Raw genomic sequence first — 21,008 nt, 5'->3', positions numbered from 1 at the left:
TCAGTGAGTCCTCTGCCCTTCTCCCTTCTCCAGACCTGAGCTCCTGCCTTGATTGAGTTCACATTCTTTGTGAGGAAAAGTCCAAAGACTGGCATGTAGTAATAAATGTTGACTGACTAACTGACCCTGTACCTCTAATTTTATATCCAATTTAAATTTTCTATTTTATTTAGTACGTTGAAAGTCAATATGGTATAGACAATGGGGTCAAACTCAAATAGAAACAATCCTTGTAGATCACATATCGACTTAGAAAATCACAGATTTATGCTGTCTATGTTGTACTGCATTTCTGTTTATTTAGTTAAACATTTCCTGGTTATATTTTAATCATGTTTGTGTCTTAGTGAGGCATTCTGGTCAGGCAGACTGCAAGTTTCATACCTCTGGTGATAAAGAGTTGCCCTATAAGTCTGGGAGATTAGGGTTCAAATCTTATCCCTGACACATGTCAAAGAAACACAGAACTTAGAGGAAATTCTAAAACATTATGTGACAATGAATTACTAATTAGTATGGAAGGAAGTTCCTTACACCAACTAAATCTTAGGACTAAACTCCCTCAAAAAATTCAGTACATTAAATTAAATATTATTTTATCAACCCTAACTTTAAAAGCTCCAACTGAGAGTTAATCAAAGGCTAAATGTAAATGTTCTTATAAAATACAGTGAATTCATTGAATAAGATTTACTCAAATGAAAGTGAGTAAATTAAGAATAACTGGTCCTTGTTTTAATAAAAAGGATTGATAAAATATATCTAGATATGAGATATATGGAAAGAAGAAAATATATAAATAAAAGATATCTATGATTTTTTAAAAGGGAAGCCTATTTTGCTTTCATATCCTACCATTTAAAAGGTAAGAGGAAAACTTACCCCCCAAGGTTTCAATCAGCTGCTCAGTGGATGGCTGCAGGTGATTCCTCAGAAGAGTATATATGGACATCACCATCCCTGGAGTACAAAACCCACATTGTGTGCCATGGCCTTTGGCAATCCTTTCCTGGAAGCCAAGAAAACAGTTAATCCTTCCATAGAGTTTCAGTTTATAGTATCCGATATATGCTCCTTATTTATGCAAGTAAGGTATGCACAAGGGTGTGCTATGTTGCTGACAGAAAGCATATGATCTTCAATTCCAGAAAGATATTTCTCCAAGGAGACCATGACAGTTATTTCATTTCAAATCAATGGAGATTTGGGGGATATTAAGATAGTAGTAGCTTAAGATTATCATATTGGTTTATCCCCTATTCTGCTTCATGTAGGTCTGGAAGGGTGACTTGGAGGCCCTAATACAAAGAGATCTGTCCATGAAAATCATTTCCAACTCCAATGTTTAAGCCCTGCTCATTTTAGAAGGATCACTGACCTTTAAAGTATATTGTGTTTTTATCACTTGCAATCATTTTCATATGTAAAATCCTAGCTAGAAGAAGAACATAAATTCCATGAGGGCATATCTATCTTTGTATTTCATTTCTGAATCTAGCATATATACATAATATGTGCTTAATAAAAATGACTATTTGAATGAATGAATGAAAGACATGAGTCAGAAAAGAGTATACAAGAGAAAAGCTGAAGATGATTTATTGGTCATCCTACCCGGAGGTTAGCATGCAGCCTGGGAAGACCAGCCATTCATTCCATAAACAATGTTTGTTAAGGTCCATATTGGCTGCTTTTCAATAAGGAGTCCATGCCCTAAAGGAGCAAGTAATCTAGTAGGAGTTGTACAATATGCATATGTGGACATGACCCCAGCAACAAATAAATGCAAAGCCAGATTAATCAGGTATCAAAGTAGATATTCCTGATCAGAATTATCTCATTTGGCTATCTGTACTAACCAAACTGGGACAGCTACGTGGTGCAGTGGATAGAGTGCCTGTATCAGTAAGGCATGTGTCACAATATTGATGGTAACCATGAATATGCCTATATAGTTCTGTATCATAGAATATAAAAGACTCTCCATATAGAAAGCAGAAGGAGTAAAACATTTATTCAGACACCAGAGGATCAATTCCCAAAATCAATAACTCTAATTCAACATAGCAGCAATTATATCCCAAAACCAGTAAGTCCACTTCATTGTAACAGCAAAGAACTTAAAACACAATATCACAGCAGGAAGCCAAGCCATCCCATAACTTTCTCTTCTGCTGGGGCCTTCCCATAAACACTCACTGACAAAGTCTAGCTGCCTGCTTGCCTGTGTCCTCTCCTCCCTCCTCTCCTTCTGCAGTTCTGAAAGAGCGCTTAAGAGCTACCCTCAGAGTATATATACCCTTTTTAGAGCCCAGGGGCTTCACTACCCTGTACTGTAATTATCAAAAGTGTGTGGGCCTTCCTACAAACAAGCTTCCCTTAACTATCTCCACCTGAGACCTATTAACAGGCAGGGAAGATCTTTAATCACATTAACATCACAGTGCCAGGCCTGGAGTCAGAAAGACTTATTTTCCTGATTTCAAATCTGGCCTCAGACGCTAACTGTGTGACCATTGGCAAGTCACTTAACACTGTTTGCCTCAGTTTCCTCATCTCCATAAACTGGAGAATCAAATGGCAAACCACTCTAGGACCTTAGCCAAGAAAACCCCAAATAGGGTCAAGAAGAGTCTGAAACAACTTAAAAACAACTAACCAAACTACTCAGAGTTTGTCTAAAATTCTCTGTTCTTATTATTTAAGGGACCAACTTCTTGCTGAGTCTTCCCATCACTATTTAGGTATGGACAGTACCATTGGGGGGGGGGCAGGGAGGAATGCAAGATGAGAGGAAAATCACACTAGCTAAAATGAAGATGAAAAGGACAATTCTTAAAAAGTGCAAAGTGCAACCTTAGGGTGTGGAAGAAGAGGCAATCATTCACCCCTTTCACGTGCTTTAACCAAAATTAATCATCAATAAATATTTATTAAAAATCTACTGTGTCAGGTACTGTACTAAGTGCTGGGGATATAAAAACAGGCAAAAGACAGCCTCTGCCCTCACAAGGCTTACAATCTAATGGGGGAGAGAACATAAAAACAAACATATACAAAGCAAGCTATATACAGGATAAATGGGAAATAATTAAAAGAGGAAAAACACTGAAATTAAAGTGGGGATTTATAGGCTGGTTGATTCCTCCTTCCTGTGAACTACATTAGCACTTTGTCATTTTATGCTCTGATTGTAGTATATTTATCTACATACATATGTATTATTCACTGCCACCACCCCCAATTCCCGCCCCCAGCACCGACCCCCATTCCCATACCCAACACTAGACTGTAAGTCCTTTAAAGTAAAGGATTGTGTTTTACTTATCTTTGTATTCTACCACTACCACTACTCCCACCCCAGCCCTAGCTCCTGGAAAAGTATATAACACAAAGCAAGTAGGTACTTTAAAATTCTGGTGAACTGAAGTGATTATATGCATATGTAGCAGCTTCAAGTATTCAATAACCCCATGGTCAGTGGTTGGCCAGATCACTAAGAGTCAGGCATGACTGAATTACTGAACATATAAGCTTTGTCCTTCTCCCTCATGTCAAGCTGCTTTCCATTCAGAAGTCTGTGGAGCAGCTATCCCTTTCTTGTCCGCTAAATTACCAGGCTGGGGGATTGACCCTTGGGACAGCCAGAGTAATAACTAGTGATTATGACGCCTGGGACAAGAGGAGAAGACCTCTGATCTTAGGACACCAGGCCCTTTTGTGGGAAAGACTGGAATACTAACCCCTCCAAAAGCTTAGGAAACAATGCAACCACCTTGGAGAAGCTACCCCAGAGTGGAGAGGACAGGAGAGAAATTCATTTGGTTTTCAGACACCAAAATGGAGAAGGGGGAGAGGAAATATGCCATCTGGTAGCTTCCTCCTTTAATTATTCTTCTCTACAAGGTGCTAAATTTAAGTTTTCCTCCTAGCTAAAGGACTAGAAGTGCTGTCAGCCTTCTCTGAATTTCAGTGTTCTGGTCACACCACCCTCATGGTTCTGAGACAGCACAGGATATAACCGTGATCACTAATCCTGAGATGGTCCCTGAGATTTACTGTAAAACTGTTCTTTGCTTCTTTTTACATATTAATAAAAGTCCAATGAATGAACTCTGAATACCTTTAAAACATCATTCAACATCTTCAACAAACATTTAGAATACTCTTACTTTTCCTTCAACTTGGAGCCAGTACCTTAATGAAAATCACTTGATTAGATGGCTTCTCTTTGGGAAGAAATGTCAGAATTTTAAATATATGTAATTATAGATGTAGAGATGAAATGGACCTTCTAGGTCATCTAGTTCAGCCCCTTTGTTTTGCAAGAAGATTGTACGAAACAATAGGAGGAATTCTGTTTCCACTGGTTTAAAAGTATTCCTCCCAGCTTTGAGTGATAGCAGAATATAAGTCAGAGGTGACTGGTTCTAACCAGAGCTGTGACCTAGCAGAACCAGGCTTCCCATCAGGTAAAAGGTCAGAAGCTTGTATGTATGCTTAATGAGCTGTTTGGGTGGAAGGGGGAGAGGGATGAAGTGGGCAGTTCAGGGAGTTGCATCTAGCCAATAGAGAGCAAGGGGAGAAATTTGAATTGGGAACAGGATAAAAAGGCTGGCATTTGCCTGAGCAAGCATACTCTCCATACAGGAGGTACCCATTCACTAAGAATGTAGAATAATTGGCTAAAATAAAATGAGAACTTTCCTGGCTTCACAATGAGTATTGTTTTGTTTTTTTCTAGACCAAGCACATTTCTCATAAGATGGAGGTCCAGCGACTTACTTAAAGTTATTCGGGTAAGTGCCAGAGACAGGCTTAGAATCCAGGCCCTCTGGCTCCAAATCCAGTGTCTTTCCACAGCACCTCATATAGTCTATCTGATTAGGAACTTCATACAAAAGAGCTACACACATCCCGTCACCACCCCTGAAACCCTGCATCAACATCACAACAATTTCCTGCAATGCTCAATCAATTTGTTTTACATTCAGACTCACAAATGTAAGGATATGGTATGGATGTGTTATGATGTATTCTTACCTGAACAGGGTGAATCCTGGTTTTGGTGTTTCCAATACCTTCCACAGTGGTGACTGCAGCCCCGTAGAGGGAGCATATAGGAATCAAGCATGCTGTGACAGAGTAATGCCTTCAGGTTTTACATAATAAAGAAAAGAAGTGTTAGAATAATAAGAATAGTGATAGCCAATAATGGGGGGATCTTAACTAGGAGATAATTAAAATATAAATATTACTCAGAATCAAAAGATTAGACCTAGAAAGCACCTCAAGGATCATCTAGAACAAATAAATGCATACCAAAGCTCTTATTGGACAGAGGATTGTTCCTGCAGCTAGTTGACATGGTGGATAGAGCATTACACTTGAAATCGAGAAGACCCGGGTTCAAATCCAACCAAGACACTTCTTAACTGAGTGATTTTGGTGAGTGACTACCCACCTCAGAGTGTTTTTGTGAGGATCAAATGAGATAGTATGTGAAGAGTGTTTTTACAAAGCTTAAAGCATTATATAAATGTTAGCTATTATTATTTGTATTTTAGAATAAACCCAGCCAATGATATTCTAATATTCTTATTTTTTTCACCTGTCTTGCTATATATTTCAAAAGTTAAAAGGGCCCCCTCTTCTTGTTTTGTGTTCATCAGTTTAGAATTTGTGAGTGTTGGCATTCAGGTCACAAAGTATGTTTTCTTCAACACGTAAGGACTCAGAGAGATTAGGCAGGAATTCAAATGATAACAACCTCACGGGTCACCTAGACAGTAACAGAGAGCAATTATCTTCTTCCCATAAGTACTGTAGGTACACATGTATATCAGTTATTCTTTCTCTGAGCAAAAGAATGATGCAAGCCAATTTCTGTCCTAAATTTTGTTCACTATTCAAAGGGGCTGTTATTGGCAACAGCAGCCCCAGGATTTTCAGATCTCATTTCTATGCTGTCTACAAAGACAGTCACCTAACATGGATGCAAAACATTACTCCAAATGGAAGATTTCTGATGAACCAAATTCGAACAGAGAGCTTTTTTTTCTCGCCTGAATAAGGATGTTTCATCTCCTATGTTGTCTGTTTTTCTTTTGTGTTTTGGAAGTCTAAGTTACAGCTTTTGTTTTAAATTAGAACAGAAAGACTTAGGCTTTCTGTAAGCTGGGTAAGATATATGCCACAAGAGCTTGAGAATGAAATGCTATGAAAATAACACATGTGTATGTGTACTTATACACTCATATGCATCTTGTATAAGTGTGTACATATGTACACACATATATACACACACATGTGTACATGCACAGTTCTACCTTCCACAACATGGGGGTTAGAGAAGTGGTGCCCCCACAATCTGGGAAATCCACATAAAATTTTTGGCCCTCCCTTCATACCAGAGAAGAAGTATGACTTTTTTCTTTTTCTTTTACAGGGTATTTGCAGTACCTTATTGTAAAATTTGGGTTAAGTATTTGGTCATAGGCTCTGTGTCGTCTGCTGGCCTTCACATGTGTTCTCCAGCTTCCGAAAAACTCCCCCAAAATTTTGATTAAATTTCTTATGCCAACCTGTGATACATCAAAACCGCTATGGGGAAAGTCATGATGTGGAAAGAATAATTTTATGCATATGTACAAATACATATATGTGTGTCTACATCTGCGATTTCCTTAGAGAACTCATGGTGAGGAAATACCTTCTAGCAGTGCAAATGTGCAATCTCTGCATAATTTATATTTTTAGCATTACCAGGAGTACTGAAACATGAAGTGACTTGTCTAGGGTCACATAGCCAATATGTGTCAGAGGCAGAATTTGAACCAAGGTCTCCTGGACTGCCTTTGGAGTCAGAGGAATTGCATTCATTAACTATACATCTGACCAACGTTACTTAATCCCCCTGGGTCTCAATTTCTTCTAAGTGCATTTGATTAGATGGTGGCCTTTCAGTTCTAAACCTATGATCCTATGTAATTAACAGGACTGAATACCGGATATTCTTGTTGCTGGAGTCATATCTTGATATCATCACTGTGCAAGCCCCACAACCTCCTCCTCCACAGCCATATTTGGTTCCTGTCAGACGGACTAGGAAGAAAGTAGTCAAGGAAAAGAAGATTGGAATGCCTTTTTCTGTAGATTCTCACCACTATCATGACTTGTTTATGCTCAGGAGGAAACGTAGTTTTGGGGTTTTTTTAAAGTTTCTTGGTTATCTCACCCATAGCGACTCCATATTAAGGGAAGGGAAGTTAGAATTTAGGATCTCAGTACCTCAGGTTTCTGTCATTAACCACTTGATGAAAACCATTTGCCAAGGACAAAGTCAATCTTCAAATACTTCTTTTAAAAAGGTTAGGAATGTCGTTGGTATCTGGAACTCTCATAATTCCCATGTCTGTTTACCTTGTTATATAAGCCAAGGCCTGAAGAACTGAAAGCATGCTACTGTAGTTATTTTGAACATGAAGAACTTACAAACAGTATGGCCTTCTACAAGCCTACCCTTTATTTATGATGTAAAAAATTTCAGTAGAAAAAATGATTATAAATTGAAAGTTTTTTAAAAAGGTAATGAGAAAATGGGCAGCAAAAAAGTTTTAGTCTCTACTTTCTATGATTTGTCCTACATAACACTGTTACATTACTCCTCCTAATGAGAGGCAATGATTATGTCATTTTACTGCTCAAAAACATTCAATGGCTCCCCTCTACCTACTATATAAGGACAAAAATGCTTTAGCCTCAAACCTAACCAAAGCAGCTTATCCAATCTTTTATATCCCTCACTTACCCTGTGTTCAAGCTAGACTTTAATCTTGTTCCCCACATATATCCTATGCTTTTCCACCTTAGTGCCTTTTCTTATTCTGTTCCCTATGGCTAGATTAACTTCTCTGGTTTAAATTCCATTATCCTTGAAGTTTCAGCTCAAATGCCTATCTTCTCAATGAATGTTTCTTTGATCAATCTCCCTTCCCCATAGAAAGGAACACTTTTGACTTTAGTTTTCTAATTGTGTTTTGAGATTTTCTTGGGTATCTAACATGCCTTAAATCATACTATAGTTACAACTTGTAAATGTAGTTGTAGAGAAAATGTAGAAAACTGGAAAGAGCTGTAGTTGTAGAATCAGAAGTCAAGAGTATAGCCACATTCATTCCCCTTACTAGTTGGACAAGTCACATTTCCTCTCTGAGCCTCAGTTTCTTCATCTGTAAAATGGAGATAAAAATTCTTACATTACCCATCTTACAAAATTGTGAGAACAACACTTTACACTTCTCCATATATTGCCTCTCCCTTGGAACTTAGCACAGTTATTGTATTGTGTACTCAGTGGCATCAAACTCAGGCTGCCAGCCCTGAACCAGATCAAACCGTAATTTTAGATTGACAAGTCTTTTTGGTGGCAGAATTAGAAGAAGGACAAGTGGTGGCTTTTTTGAGCCATGAGGCCCAGGACACCTGGACCTAGGATGAATGAGAACTAGGGGAATTATTGAGAATTCTAGACCCAGTGTACTGACAGGTGTCAGATTACTGGCAACTATTAGCTAAAGAGAAAGGGGTCATCGAGTATCAGAACCAGCCAGGAGAAAGAATTTGAAGAGAGTAGACTTCTCTCTCTAGTGTTCTTCCACTTCCTTTCTCAGACAGACTCTCCTCTGTCTTTTCTCTCCCACAAGTGTGCATAGCACATGGTGTGAGCATCAGGTATGCCAGCATGATTGTTCCCTCCTCCCCTCCTTCAGGTGGATGAGACAATGGCAGTGGAAACAGACTCAATTCCGAGGGCCAGGTAAGCTGTGTGCTCTTTCTCTTTCTCCTTCTCTTTCCTTCACTTCTTTCCTAAGAGATGCAGATCAGAAACTCTAACTCACAGTCTCAAAGAGTCACGTGAACTGATGCTGAGTGAACTGAGCAGAACCAGGAGAACACTGTACACAGTAATAGCAATATTGTGTGATGACCAGCTTTGATAGACTTCGCTCTTCTTAGCAATGCAATGACCTAAGACAATTCCAAAAGACTCATGATGGAAAATGCTATTCGCATTCAGAGAAAGAACTATGGAGTCTGAATGCAGATCAAAGCATACTATTTTCCCTTTCTTTTGTTGTTTTTTTTGTATGTGTTTTCTTTCTCATGGTTTTTCCCTTTGGTTCTGATTCTTTTTTACAACATGACTAATGTGGAAATATATTTAATATGATCATACATGTATAGCCTGTATCAGATTGCATGCCTTCTTGGGGAGAGGGAAGTGGAAGAAGGGGAGAAAAAATTTAGGATTCAAAATCTTATAAAAGTAAATGTTGAAAACTAAAAATTAATTAATTAAAAAAAAAATAAAGTGACCCTTGGTCACAGAGGCAAGACTTGAATCCAGTTCTTCCTGACTTTAAGGTCCAATAAACCTCTGTGCCATACTACCCCGTAAATATATCTATATCTATATACATACATATAAAGATATATAGATATTGGATGTTTTGCTATTAAAAATAATCATTAACCCATGAGATAAGAGAAAAAGTAATTTGACTCTATTACTCCCTATTTCCCCTTCCCCACTGTAAAAATTGCCTTCATCAATTGCTCTAATCTCCCAAATAAATAGAATCCCTTGGCATTCTGCCTGAGGATTCTGACAGGACAAGGAGTCACAGGACTGTTAAATCAGCTCACTATGCCCTGTGCCTAAATTCTCTGAGAGTTGTTACACTGTCACTTCCGAGTCATTTCTATCAGGTTCCATTTCAGAAGGAGAAAGGAGAACAATAAAAAGAGTAGAAGGCTAATCATTTAATTTTTAATGAAGGGTAATCATCTAATTTTTAATGAAATATTCAGTTAACTATGAAACTACGCAAGTAAACGTGGCAATGAAACTCTCATCTACTTTTTAGTATTTGTAGTATAAACTTCTAGCATATATGTTTGTAAGCCTTGGCAAATACAGTCTTAATTTGAGCAAATTGCTGGAAAAGGACCATAATTGTGTCACATAGGATCATTGCATTTGGACTTCGCCATCTCTTCCCTATTCAGTACTTACAAAATCAAGTTTTTTAAACCGAATGTAAGACATTACATTTATCCTTATTAAATTTCATCTCACTAGTGTAACACTTATTATATGGATGGTATCCTCAAAGACAGCTCAATGATTCAAGACTCTCAATTGGCTGAAAGAATGTAGAGCATGGTACTGAATCCCTGCAAAAGGGACTTCCTTGGTCACTCACCTCCAGTGAGGGAGATGGTAAAAGACAAACACACACACACACACACACACACACACACACAGACACACACACACATACACACACATACACACACTTGCACACACACTGTATGTGTTACACAGAGGGACAAGTTGTGAATTTTTGAATAGTGGATGTGACATTAGATTCTCATATGTGTGTATATGTATGCATGTGTGCATATGCGTGCATCTGTGTGTGTGTGTGTGTGTGTGTGTGTGTGAAGCCAGCCTTACCATATTACTTGTCTTACAACACTAGAAGCTGCTGATAGTGGCCCTCTCCTGGGTCGGACCATTTTCACTCCTCTGGTTTGAGCTGAAGTCTTAGCTGAAGATTTCACACCTAGCTAAAATGCTCAATTACTCTTTTACTCTTGAGTATTGAGTGGTATATTTTAAAACTCAGATTTCTGGCTTTTTTTTTGCTTGGATAAATGGGTTTATTCACTATTTGGTCTTTGTTTACCAGAAGCTGTTTTCCTCACTCTGTCTTTTGTTTAACCATTTGGTAGAAAAGGGCTGAACTATTGAGTGCAAGCTTTGGGTCATCCAGCTCTTAAGAGAAATCAGCAAAGTCACTTTCCTACTGAACCTCTAAACATTGTACTTCTAAACTAGAGATATTTGAAAGATGGCAGATAGATTTTACTCTAGTCACATACCCCTCTTAGAAATGGGAAAGATCATCTATCCTAAATCATCAGCACTCCTGGATCCTGGATGCCTCTCCTGCCCAACCCCAGAAAAGCTGCTGGTGGTATATGTATGGTCCCATCATACTCTCCACAAAGATAGGCCAGATTGTAGATCACTTCTTATCTATACCACCCACAAGATGTGTGTCTATATGTTTGTGCCTACCAAATCCTAAGTCTCAGTGATACCTATGAGGTCACATTTGCCTCAGTGTATTAGGATCTGTAGTACATTTGAAGTAAAGCAGGCTTGTGTTAATTATCTATACTCTGTACCCTTGTATAAATATATGAGGACATTGCTTTTATTGCTGCTTTTTGTGGGTATTGTTCTCTCATGAATGACTCTTCCTTTTCCACCGCATTCTTCTTCCCATATCTTGCCTGTTATTCTCTATGGCAACTGACTTGATAGAAGTGTTTGTGCATTTCCCTTCTCCTGACTTTATTTTCTGATTAAAACTCTTTTAATGAGATTTGAAGTCTCCAGGCAAATATTCTTCTGGCCCTCATTAAACATACTACATGCCCAGACAAAAGATCATCATCTCTATGTCTTAAGGCATAGTCCAGAAATCCAAATCCTCTTCCTAACCAGCCATTCAATTCCCACAACAATTTTTCTCTTCTGAAACCCCTGCCTTCAACACCACTTGAAATCCTAAGGAATTAGAGAGGTCAAAACCAGTTGTAGCTTTATTCCTAGCTATTATTTCATGAGAATTAGATATGGTGAACTTAGTGTGACTTCTTTCTCTTTCTATAGCTTATACAGACAGATTCCTGGATTTCATGGGAGTGCAATCAAAATGGTATTCTCTTACTCCAAGCAAATTAGTAAAAATGATTAAAAGACAGAAATAGTCAATATTGGAGGGGATGTGGGAAGACTGGCATACTAATATTGTTGGTATAGAGAATAGAGAAGTGACTAGGTCCAACTATTTTGTAAAAAAAAAAAAAAGAAAGAAAGAAAAACTGGAATCATGCAAGAAAAATCACTAAAATATTCATACCCTATGACCCAGAGATACCACTACTGGGTATGTTGTTGTTTGTTATTGATGTTGTTGATTCTTCATTCTCAAAAAGGACTAATGATATCAGGAGAGTGATGTCTTATAAGCGAATTGTATTTAAGTGAGGCAGAGCTGCGTAAAGACATCAGCCTCACTCTCTCCTCCAGAGTCCTAAGAGTCCAGTGGCAAGACACATGTAAGGACAACTCATGATGGCCCTGGATGCAGTGGGAGCTTGTCCTTTTTAAGCTAAGGTCTTTCCCAGGTCTTAGTTTGTCTAAGGCAACACGCATTCGGTAATTAAAGGCTAGGTAAGAATGGAGGCAAAAGATGGCCTAATTTGACTTCACAAAAGAATCAGTCTGGGAGACAGAAACAATTGCTATTTACACTCACTCTGAGGCATCAGAATTCAAACAATGAGCAAGTGGAGGCTTGGGCTAGAACCTATTATTGGCCAATTAATAAGAGCCAGAGTAATTTGGGTTTAAAGACATAGCCAAGTAGCTCCATTTGAATCCCAGTCTGGTGTTTCAAAGTTTGGTTTTTCAGATCTATATTTCAAGAAATCATAAATGAAAACTACATGAGATAAAAAGTTTATTGTCTCTGGGTAAATACTTCAAGAAAGTCAAAGACAGAAACAAAAACCCCATCTATACCAAAATATTCAAAGCAGCATCTTTTCTAGTAGCAAATACTGTTAACAAAGTGGTGCCCATCAACTGGGGACTAGCAAAACAAAATGTGATATACAACCATAATGAAATGTTATTGCATTGTACCAAAAAATGATTATGAAGAATTCAGAGAAAAATGGAAATTCTTTTGAATTGTTGAACCAGTTCTAATCAAAGACAGTAGAGCCAAGAGAACAATTTACATAATTATTTAATAATATAAATTAAAATAAGCCTAAAAGGCAGGTGCAGGCAGACTAATTCCAGTGACCAATGGAGGAAAAATACATAATAAAGCACGCTGACATCCCACTGGCAGTGGTACCCAACTGCAGGTGCAAGATGCTATGAATGCTGTCAATAGAGGCATGTTAACTTTATTGGTCAACTGTGTTGAACTGTTTTGTTTTTAAGTTGTTAGGGTTGTTTGTGCAATATGGGGAGAAAATGCATCAGGAAATTACTGTGGCATTAAAACAAAAGGCATCAATAAAACATTTTTAAAGGCACTAAAGGATGGTCAAATATCAATAGTTGGTCCATGGAGCATTTAGGGAAACCCAAAGCCAGAACTATAGCTATCCATTGTCCAGAGTTGAAGTCTGAGGGAAGGCAAATGCTCCATCAAGACTTTGTAGGTCTCAATGGATAAATGCTCAAAGGACATGAACAGGCAGCTTTCAGAGGAAGAAATTAAAGTTATCTATAGTCATAGGAAAAAATGCTCTAAATCACTATTGATTAGAGAAATGCAAATCAAAACAACTCTGAGTCACCACATCACACCTATCAGATTGGTTAGCATGACAAAACAGGAAAATGATAAATGCTGGAGAAGATGTGGGAAAACTGGAGCACTAACTCATTGTTGGTGCAGTTGTGAACTGATCCAAACCATTCTGGAGAGCAATTTGGAACTACATTCAAAGGGCTATAAAATGTGCATATCCTTTGGCTCAGCAATGTCACTTCTAGGGCTGGATCCCAAAGAGATCATAAAAATAGGAAAATTTAAATGGGAAATATTTAAAGCAGCTTTTTTGGCCAAGAATTGGAAATTGAGGTAACGCCCATCAGTTGAGGAAAGGCTGAACAAGTTGTGGTATATGAATGTAATGGAATACTATTGTGCTATAAGAAATGAAGAGCAGGCAGACTTCAGAAAAGACTTATATGAACTGATGCTGAGTGAGGGGAGCAGAATCAGGAGAACATTGTACACAGTAACAGCCACAGCGTGAGAAGACTTACTTTGATAGACTTAGCCCTTCTCAGCAATGCAAGGACCTAAAACAATTTCAAAAGACTCATGATGGAAAATTCCATCCACATCCAGAGAAAGAACTATGGAGTCTGAATGCAGAGCAAAGCAGACTATTTTTGTTTTGTTTTGTTTATTTCTTTCTCATGGTTCCTCCCATTCATTCTAATTCTTCTATACAATGTAACTAATGTGAAAATATGTTTAATAGCAATGTATGTAAAGCGTACATCAGATTGCATGCTATCTTGGGGAGAGGGAAGGGAATGAATAGGGAGGAAATTTAAAGCTTATGGAAGTGAATGTTGAAAACTAAAAATAAATAAATTAACTTATTTTTTTTTTAAAAAATAGTTTATAGGTAACTTCACCTGCAGGTAGGATAACCTTGAGTCAAGAGTCTTAGAATTTAATTCAACATTTAAAAAGTTCCTATTACTATGCTAAGTATAGCTGTCTTCTGCCTGAGACCCAGGCCATATTCCTTTCTACTTGTATAATTGGGGTCCTCTTTTTATTCCTAGGCATGATTAGGGTGCTTTCCAAAAAATGCCTTTCATAGTCAGCCCTTCTATTTGATGACTTCTAGATTCCTGAAAGAATGGACTGACTCTTGAATGCCTTCTACTTCCCTGTAGTTTCACTTGGTTCATCATCAGCCACAATAACTCAAAGAATTCTGATGATGAGAAAGGCTCTCCCCAGCTATAGCTTTCTCCCACCCTGGACTGGTCAGGCTGCTGCTGTTACTTCCTTTCTCTCCTTCTTTGCCTGTTTGTGCTCCTTTGGTTAAGCCCTTGAGTCTTGGGCTCCCTTGGGATATTGCATTTTTAACAAGGTATCATGAAAGGAAAATTCTAGGAAAGGCCTAAGTCTTCCAGAATATTTTGTCTAACTTGGTCATCAAAGTATATAAAAGTTCAAAGTAAAGTCAGCCTGATAAAATGCCAAAGAAGATGCATAAACAAAAGGATACGCTTTTTTCTCAAATAGAACAATAAATTTACTTCAGGGTCTGCATTCTTCTCGATCACCTATATAAAGAAAGTTATTACACAGCATTAAGTGAATTCAAATTTTCATTGGAGAGATTTTTTCTTTTGCAATAGCTCTTTGAATTGTTTTTTGGGGAAAAGGGTGAAGATTGGTCTCATTCACCTAATCTGATCAAATTCCATGCCTCCAATAATGAAATTACATACTGCCATATTGTATCTGACTTACGTGCAACAAATTAGATGGTAACCCACAACATTTCAGATCCTATGATCAGACCAGTCTCAGAATGCTTTGAAATGCTGCATAAAAAAATAAATATTTCTGTATGTGTCCTGGTCTCCAATAGGAGAAGAACAAGGGGAGGAGGGCCTGAGTGAGTTTTAACCCAGCAGAAATCATACTATGTTTTCTCTGTTCTTCGACTGATGATGGCAGTGATTACTATGATAGTTTCCTTTCAGCTTCTAGAGAAAAGCTAAGAAGGCAAAGGCTGTAAGGCATACTCAGAGAAGACTTTTAAAATGCATTTAAAATACAATTCGGCATTTGGTTTGGCAACATTAGTTTATCAAAAGACCTGGAGTTATAAAGAAGTATTGATTAATCTCACTCAATGGTGGAGTTTTGTTTGTGTAACTTGGAATGGTCTAATTGTGCTATGTGGACGGAACGATCTGGAAACTGGAGATATTTTCTATGAGGTAAGAGAGAAAGTAACCCCAACTATAAGCCTGTGCTTTCTTTGAGTTAAGGGAGACCAGTTCAGGCTTCTCTACTACACCTCTTTCTACTTGCTCATTTGAGCCAGAAATTTTGAGAACATGGATGATTTCACCTCAGGGAAAGCTTCAAGGACTTGAAAAGCAAAAAAACCCATGTTTGTACATAGTAGACAATTCTTTTTACAGAGCTCATAAACTAAAAGAAAAGAAAGAAAGAAAGAAATCTGGCCCATTTTTGTAAGTGTCCGAAGGAACAAGGAGCAAAAGTTACAACTGAGAAATTTGTTCTTGGCTGCCTGACCCTTTAGATACAGAAGTCATTTATCAGCAGGACTCCTCTCCCTGACAGCCTAGACATGTTGGGTTTTTGTTTTCATTTTTTGTTTTTTCAAAAGGCTTGTCAATGGTGAGGCCTTTAGGGTTTTTTTTCCTTTTCTTAAGGTACTTCTTGAGAATTTAGAAAACTTCCAGCAACGTAAAACCAAAGCAGCTGAAGTGGTTTTTTTTCTTTTCCTCTGAGGCATTTATTGTTGTTCTTGGGTATATTTTAACAACCACAACCTGACCAAGCAATTTCTGCATCCAGTCATTAGTTAAATGAACATATATCAACACAAAACCTACCCTGCTTCAGAAGGGTAGGCCAAAGACCCTCAAAACCCCTGCCCAGCCCCCACAATGAGAAGCTCACTACTCAGATGAATACAAGAACAATCTTAAGCCCTCACAGGAATACTTACATCTGTACATTTTAACATCTTCTACAAGCAGAATGAATCTCTCTGTTTCATAGTCAGAAAAAGAGAGGCGTGGATTATAAAATGTTTTCTCGTGGTCACACAACAATCTGAGGCTTACACACTTAGCATCCACCCCTTCCTCGATTCTTGGCTAGCTTGAGCTTGGCTGAAGATATAATAAAGTATATCACTTCTGCTTTTGTTTCTCCTTATCGAACATTTGACCATAATGACAACAAAAACTTACCTTTCTGCCATTCACAAAGAAAACCAGCACATCTGACTTCTCAGAATGAGACACCATGCCTCCAAAACCAGATCTTGACATATAAATTAGCTAAAAGTCAAGAGGTTCTTCTAAGAATGTGACCTGAGTTAGCATCTGCTATTGTGTCAAGTGAAGAAAAATTAAAGCACTTATTGAGAAATAAGCAACCAGACTCAAGAAAAGAGATCAGATGTGTTTTTGAATCTTCTCTGAGTTTAAATACACCAATCACCTCCTGTCCTTAAAAATCTCCCAGCCCTCTTCGTTCCCCACCCTTTTTTATTCTTCATTTCCTCCTCTGTTGAGCAAATATGAAAATTAAAACTAGATTTAGTCCTTACATAAGGGACACAGCTTCCTGCCGTTCTTTCATTAGGCACACCTTTCTGCCCTTGGGGTAAGGGTATTACTGTTACATTCCTAGCAGTGAGAAAAGACAGCAATCAGTGGAATGAAACTGAAATGACTCAGGGCACTAAGCTAAAATACATTATGCAAACTGTTTGCATTCAGTTGCATTTTCACTGGTGCTAAATTTAAATAATTAGAGTGATTATTAAGCCAACATGTAGACCTGTGTTTAAAAGCATTTAAAGACATAAAATTAAATAATAAATGTTCTTGTAGTCAAATGAAAACCTGGCCTAAGAATTCTGTCCGAAGAACTGGCCATACAGCAACGTGGGTTGCTTTTAGGTTGAGCTATTGGGGTAGTAGTCTTATTTTTTCATGACAATTTTGCAACTTCTCTAATACCTACTGCTAGGATTTTTTGTTCTGTTTTTCTGTTGCTTTGTTCAGACAACTACAAGCACTGCTCTTGTGTTTTCTAAGTTAAAACGTTGATTGTTGCATTAAAATGACCACTAGTTGGGTTAATTCAGGATACTGAGTCATTGTTCGTATATTTGTGTGAGTACCTATTAATGGCAAAATACAAACTAATGACAAAATAGAAGGAGGAGCAGCAAATACATGACCTGAAATTCTTTTTCTGGCCCTGTTCTAAAATAGAATAATTGGTCGACTTAAATGAAAAGGTATGTATTTTGCATGGTTGTACATAAAAGTATTGATTGAGTCTGAGTCCCTGATATGTGTAATTTAAACATGGAAATTCATGCAGGTTTTCATTTCTGATAGAAACAGGCTTCCATTACAGGAGGACATATTAATTAACAAAAGCATAAATGAATGATGATCCTTGATAATATAAATGTAAGCAGCCCTTAATCAGGAATTTCTTATTTATTATTCAATTTTATAGACATTGCTCAGCATTTAGTCTTTTGCTATATAAATATTCATAGGTACGTATGTGTGTTTTCTTTGATCCAGGGTGTGTGCCCATCCATAAGGGGCTCTGGCTCTGGACCTTAGTTGACTGGGTTCTGTCTTGGAGGAACCTAACCTCAAAGGGAAGGGATAAGAATTTTCTAGTTGTCTCTGGCTCTTTATGCCCTCACCCCACAACACAACAGAAAATCACTAAAACAAAGTTCAAGTATGGTTTTTGTCTAGTGTGTTTGCCAAAAGTACTGACACTCCCTTTGAGAAATGTACTGACATGTACAAAGTAGTAATCAGGTATAGAACAACTAGTTATTCCCTCTACCACAAGAGAAATGCTCAAAACACAAAAGTTTCACAAGTGCATATACTTAAAACATAAATTATAACCCATTGCCTCTATTATACTCTCCTAGAAAGTATACTCTCAATAGAATTATATCTAGTACCCACATACATGTATGTATATATATATATATGTACCTATACTTTTAACTTATATTTATAATTTATATATAATTTGTACTTTAATTTGAATAGCATGTAACTCCTTAAAACTGTGTGTGTGTGAGAGAGAGAGTGAGAGAGACACAGACAGACAGACAGACACAGAGTGATGAGTTATCAGGAAATATTTGCAGTCTCTTTGATGCCCATCAATGGAGATCCAATGACTGTATGTCAAAGACAGAAGGCCAAACCAAGCAAAGAGATCAGCATACTAATGCCAGTAGCCGTTTCAGCTCTCTAGAACCTAGATTTGATTTTTATTACCTTTCAGTCTCACTTAGGTTACAGAGCCAAAGTAAAGCACTTCATAAGATAAAAAGGAGAATCAGCCAAGGCGAAAGAGGGAGCATTTGGAATGCAACTGGCAGGATTCATTATTAGAATAAGAAAACATTCCCTCTTCAGGGGCAAGAGCCAAAGACAAGAGACTAAATACTTTTACAATTGTTAAAAAAAAAAAAGGACAAGTAGTTGTCACAAGAGTGAGTGAAACTTTACCACATCCTTGCAACATTTTATTTCTCCTTCAGTTGGAATTGGGGATTTTTCCCTAAGATGTTGCAAAATAATTGTGGTTCCTATTTTCCCCCACAGTGAAAACACACATTTGCACACATACACATATGTATATTTTCCCCTGAATTTCACATAATACTTTATACTTTTGCATTTATTATGTCCTATCATGTGCATGTGCAAACTTTCGGGGAGTGATGTTATTCAAATTAGGTTATAAGTGGCAAATGCAACTGAAAGTATTGGAGCTTTGCTTGACATAGTGAAAGTTTGTGTGAACTCCTTAAGTTCTTTCTAGACTAAAAATACTGTAATAACTGTCTTCCTGCCATCAATTCTTAAGAAAGAAGTTATCTTCATTGAGTTGACCCATTTCCTTGAAACTTTAGCCAACAGGCTTGCAGAGTGCATAAAATAGCTCTGGGAAGGGTAAAAGTGCAATTAGGGCACATTATAACATAAGACTGAGCATAGTAGGGATCCTGATGAATGATGAGGGTGTGCTGATGGCTTCATGGAACCTGATTGTTCTCCATTTCCCCTTGTGTTATCTTGAAATAGGTATATTATGATTGTACATGTATAATCTATATTGGATTGCTTGCTGTCTTGGGGAGGGGGGAGTGGAGAGGGAGGGGAGGGAAAGAGGGAAAAAAATTGGAACTAAAAATCTTATAAAAGTGAATGTTGAAAACAATCTTTAAATGTAATTGGAAAAAATTAAATACTGTTAAGTGGAGGGGAGGAGAAATAGATATATTAAAATAATGACATTATATGTGTTCACTCCCCATAGGAATGTGAGTTCCCTGAAAGCAAGGACTATCTTACTTTTCTATTTGTATCCCCAACATTTTGCACATAGTAAGTACTTAATAAATGTTTCATCAATTCATTCATTAAAACAATGAAGGATAGTAACTGCTACCAAAGTGTTTTCATAATTGTGTATATTTGGCACAATTCATTTTGAATTCACTACTTTTCAATAAGATACAGAAGACAGAATTCATCTCAAATTTCATTGGCAGTCAATTCCAATTAGAAGGTGACATCTATGCAAAAATCCTGTTCAGCTTGATAACTATGAGGTACAACATATCTGCTGTTAGGCACACCTTTAGGCCTACTCATCCTAAAGCACTGATCCCTTAGACCAAAGCAAGAATGGAATCGGGTCACAAGAGGAAAGAATAGAAGGGATCTACTAATGTCAGGCATGCCACTGGTTTGCTATGTCACTATGGGGAAATTTTTTCTCATTCTTGTGCCTCCATGTCCCTAGCTGTAACATTGTTGTTAATGCTGTTGTTCAGTCATTTCAGTCGTGTCCAACTCTTTGTGACCCCCATTTGGGGATTTCTTGGCAAAGATACTGGAGTGGTTTGCTATTAACGTCTCCAACTCATGTTACAAATGAGGAAACTGAGGCAAACAAGGTTAAGTGACTTGCTCAGGGCCACACAGTTAGTAAATGTCTTAGACCATATTTGAACTCAGGTCTTCCCGACTCCAGGCCCTGCATCCTATTCACGGCACCCCCTAGCTTCCCCAAGCTGTAATATAGAGATTTGTAAAAGATATTTGCAAAGAATGTTAAGATCCTTGGTTGAAAAAGCAGTCTTGTGAAGTCTTTTTTTTTTGTTATATGTTAAAACAACTTTTTAATATTTGTTGTGTTTTTTTTAAAGTTTTGAGTTTCAAATTCTATCCCTCCCTCCTCCCTCTTCTTCCTGAAGACAGTAAGCAATCAGACATAGATTATATATGTATAATCACGTAAAACATCTCCATATTAGTCATTTTGCACAAGAGGACAAAAAAATAAAAAAAGAAAGTGAAAAATGGCATGCTTCAGTCTGTATTCAAACAATATCAGTTCTTTCTCTGGAGCATATAGTCTGCTTTATCAGGAGTCCTTTGGAATTGTCTTGGATCGTTGTATTGCTGAGACTAGCTAAGTCATTCATAATCCTTTCTCATACAATATTGCTGTTACTGTGTACAGCATTCTCCCAGT

The 21,008-nt window shown here is 37.6% G+C and overlaps 1 protein-coding gene across 4 annotated transcripts in view; it reads right to left on the bottom strand.

Moving 5' to 3' along the window:
- LOC118837935 (aldehyde oxidase 3-like) overlaps positions 1-16,732 on the bottom strand; it is a 103,442-nt gene extending 86,710 nt beyond the window's left edge. For 3 of the 4 annotated variants that reach the window (XM_036745087.1, XM_036745086.1, XM_036745089.1), the window contains exons 1-5: positions 16,652-16,708; positions 14,920-14,977; positions 7,008-7,104; positions 5,044-5,152; positions 883-1,009 (exon numbers count right to left, since the gene is read on the bottom strand). In XM_036745087.1, coding sequence (XP_036600982.1) covers positions 883-1,009; positions 5,044-5,152; positions 7,008-7,104; positions 14,920-14,977; positions 16,652-16,708 — 448 coding nt within the window. Of the gene's footprint in view, positions 1-882; positions 1,010-5,043; positions 5,153-7,007; positions 7,105-14,919; positions 14,978-16,651 lie in introns of all 4 variants that reach the window. The other variant, XM_036745088.1, reaches the window with a different exon arrangement.
- Positions 16,733-21,008: the final 4,276 nt, after the last annotated feature.

The sequence above is a fragment of the Trichosurus vulpecula genome, chromosome 2 (assembly GCF_011100635.1).
Source record: "Trichosurus vulpecula isolate mTriVul1 chromosome 2, mTriVul1.pri, whole genome shotgun sequence".
NCBI lineage: Eukaryota > Metazoa > Chordata > Mammalia > Diprotodontia > Phalangeridae > Trichosurus > Trichosurus vulpecula.
This window is presented reverse-complemented; position numbering and strand designations above follow the sequence as displayed.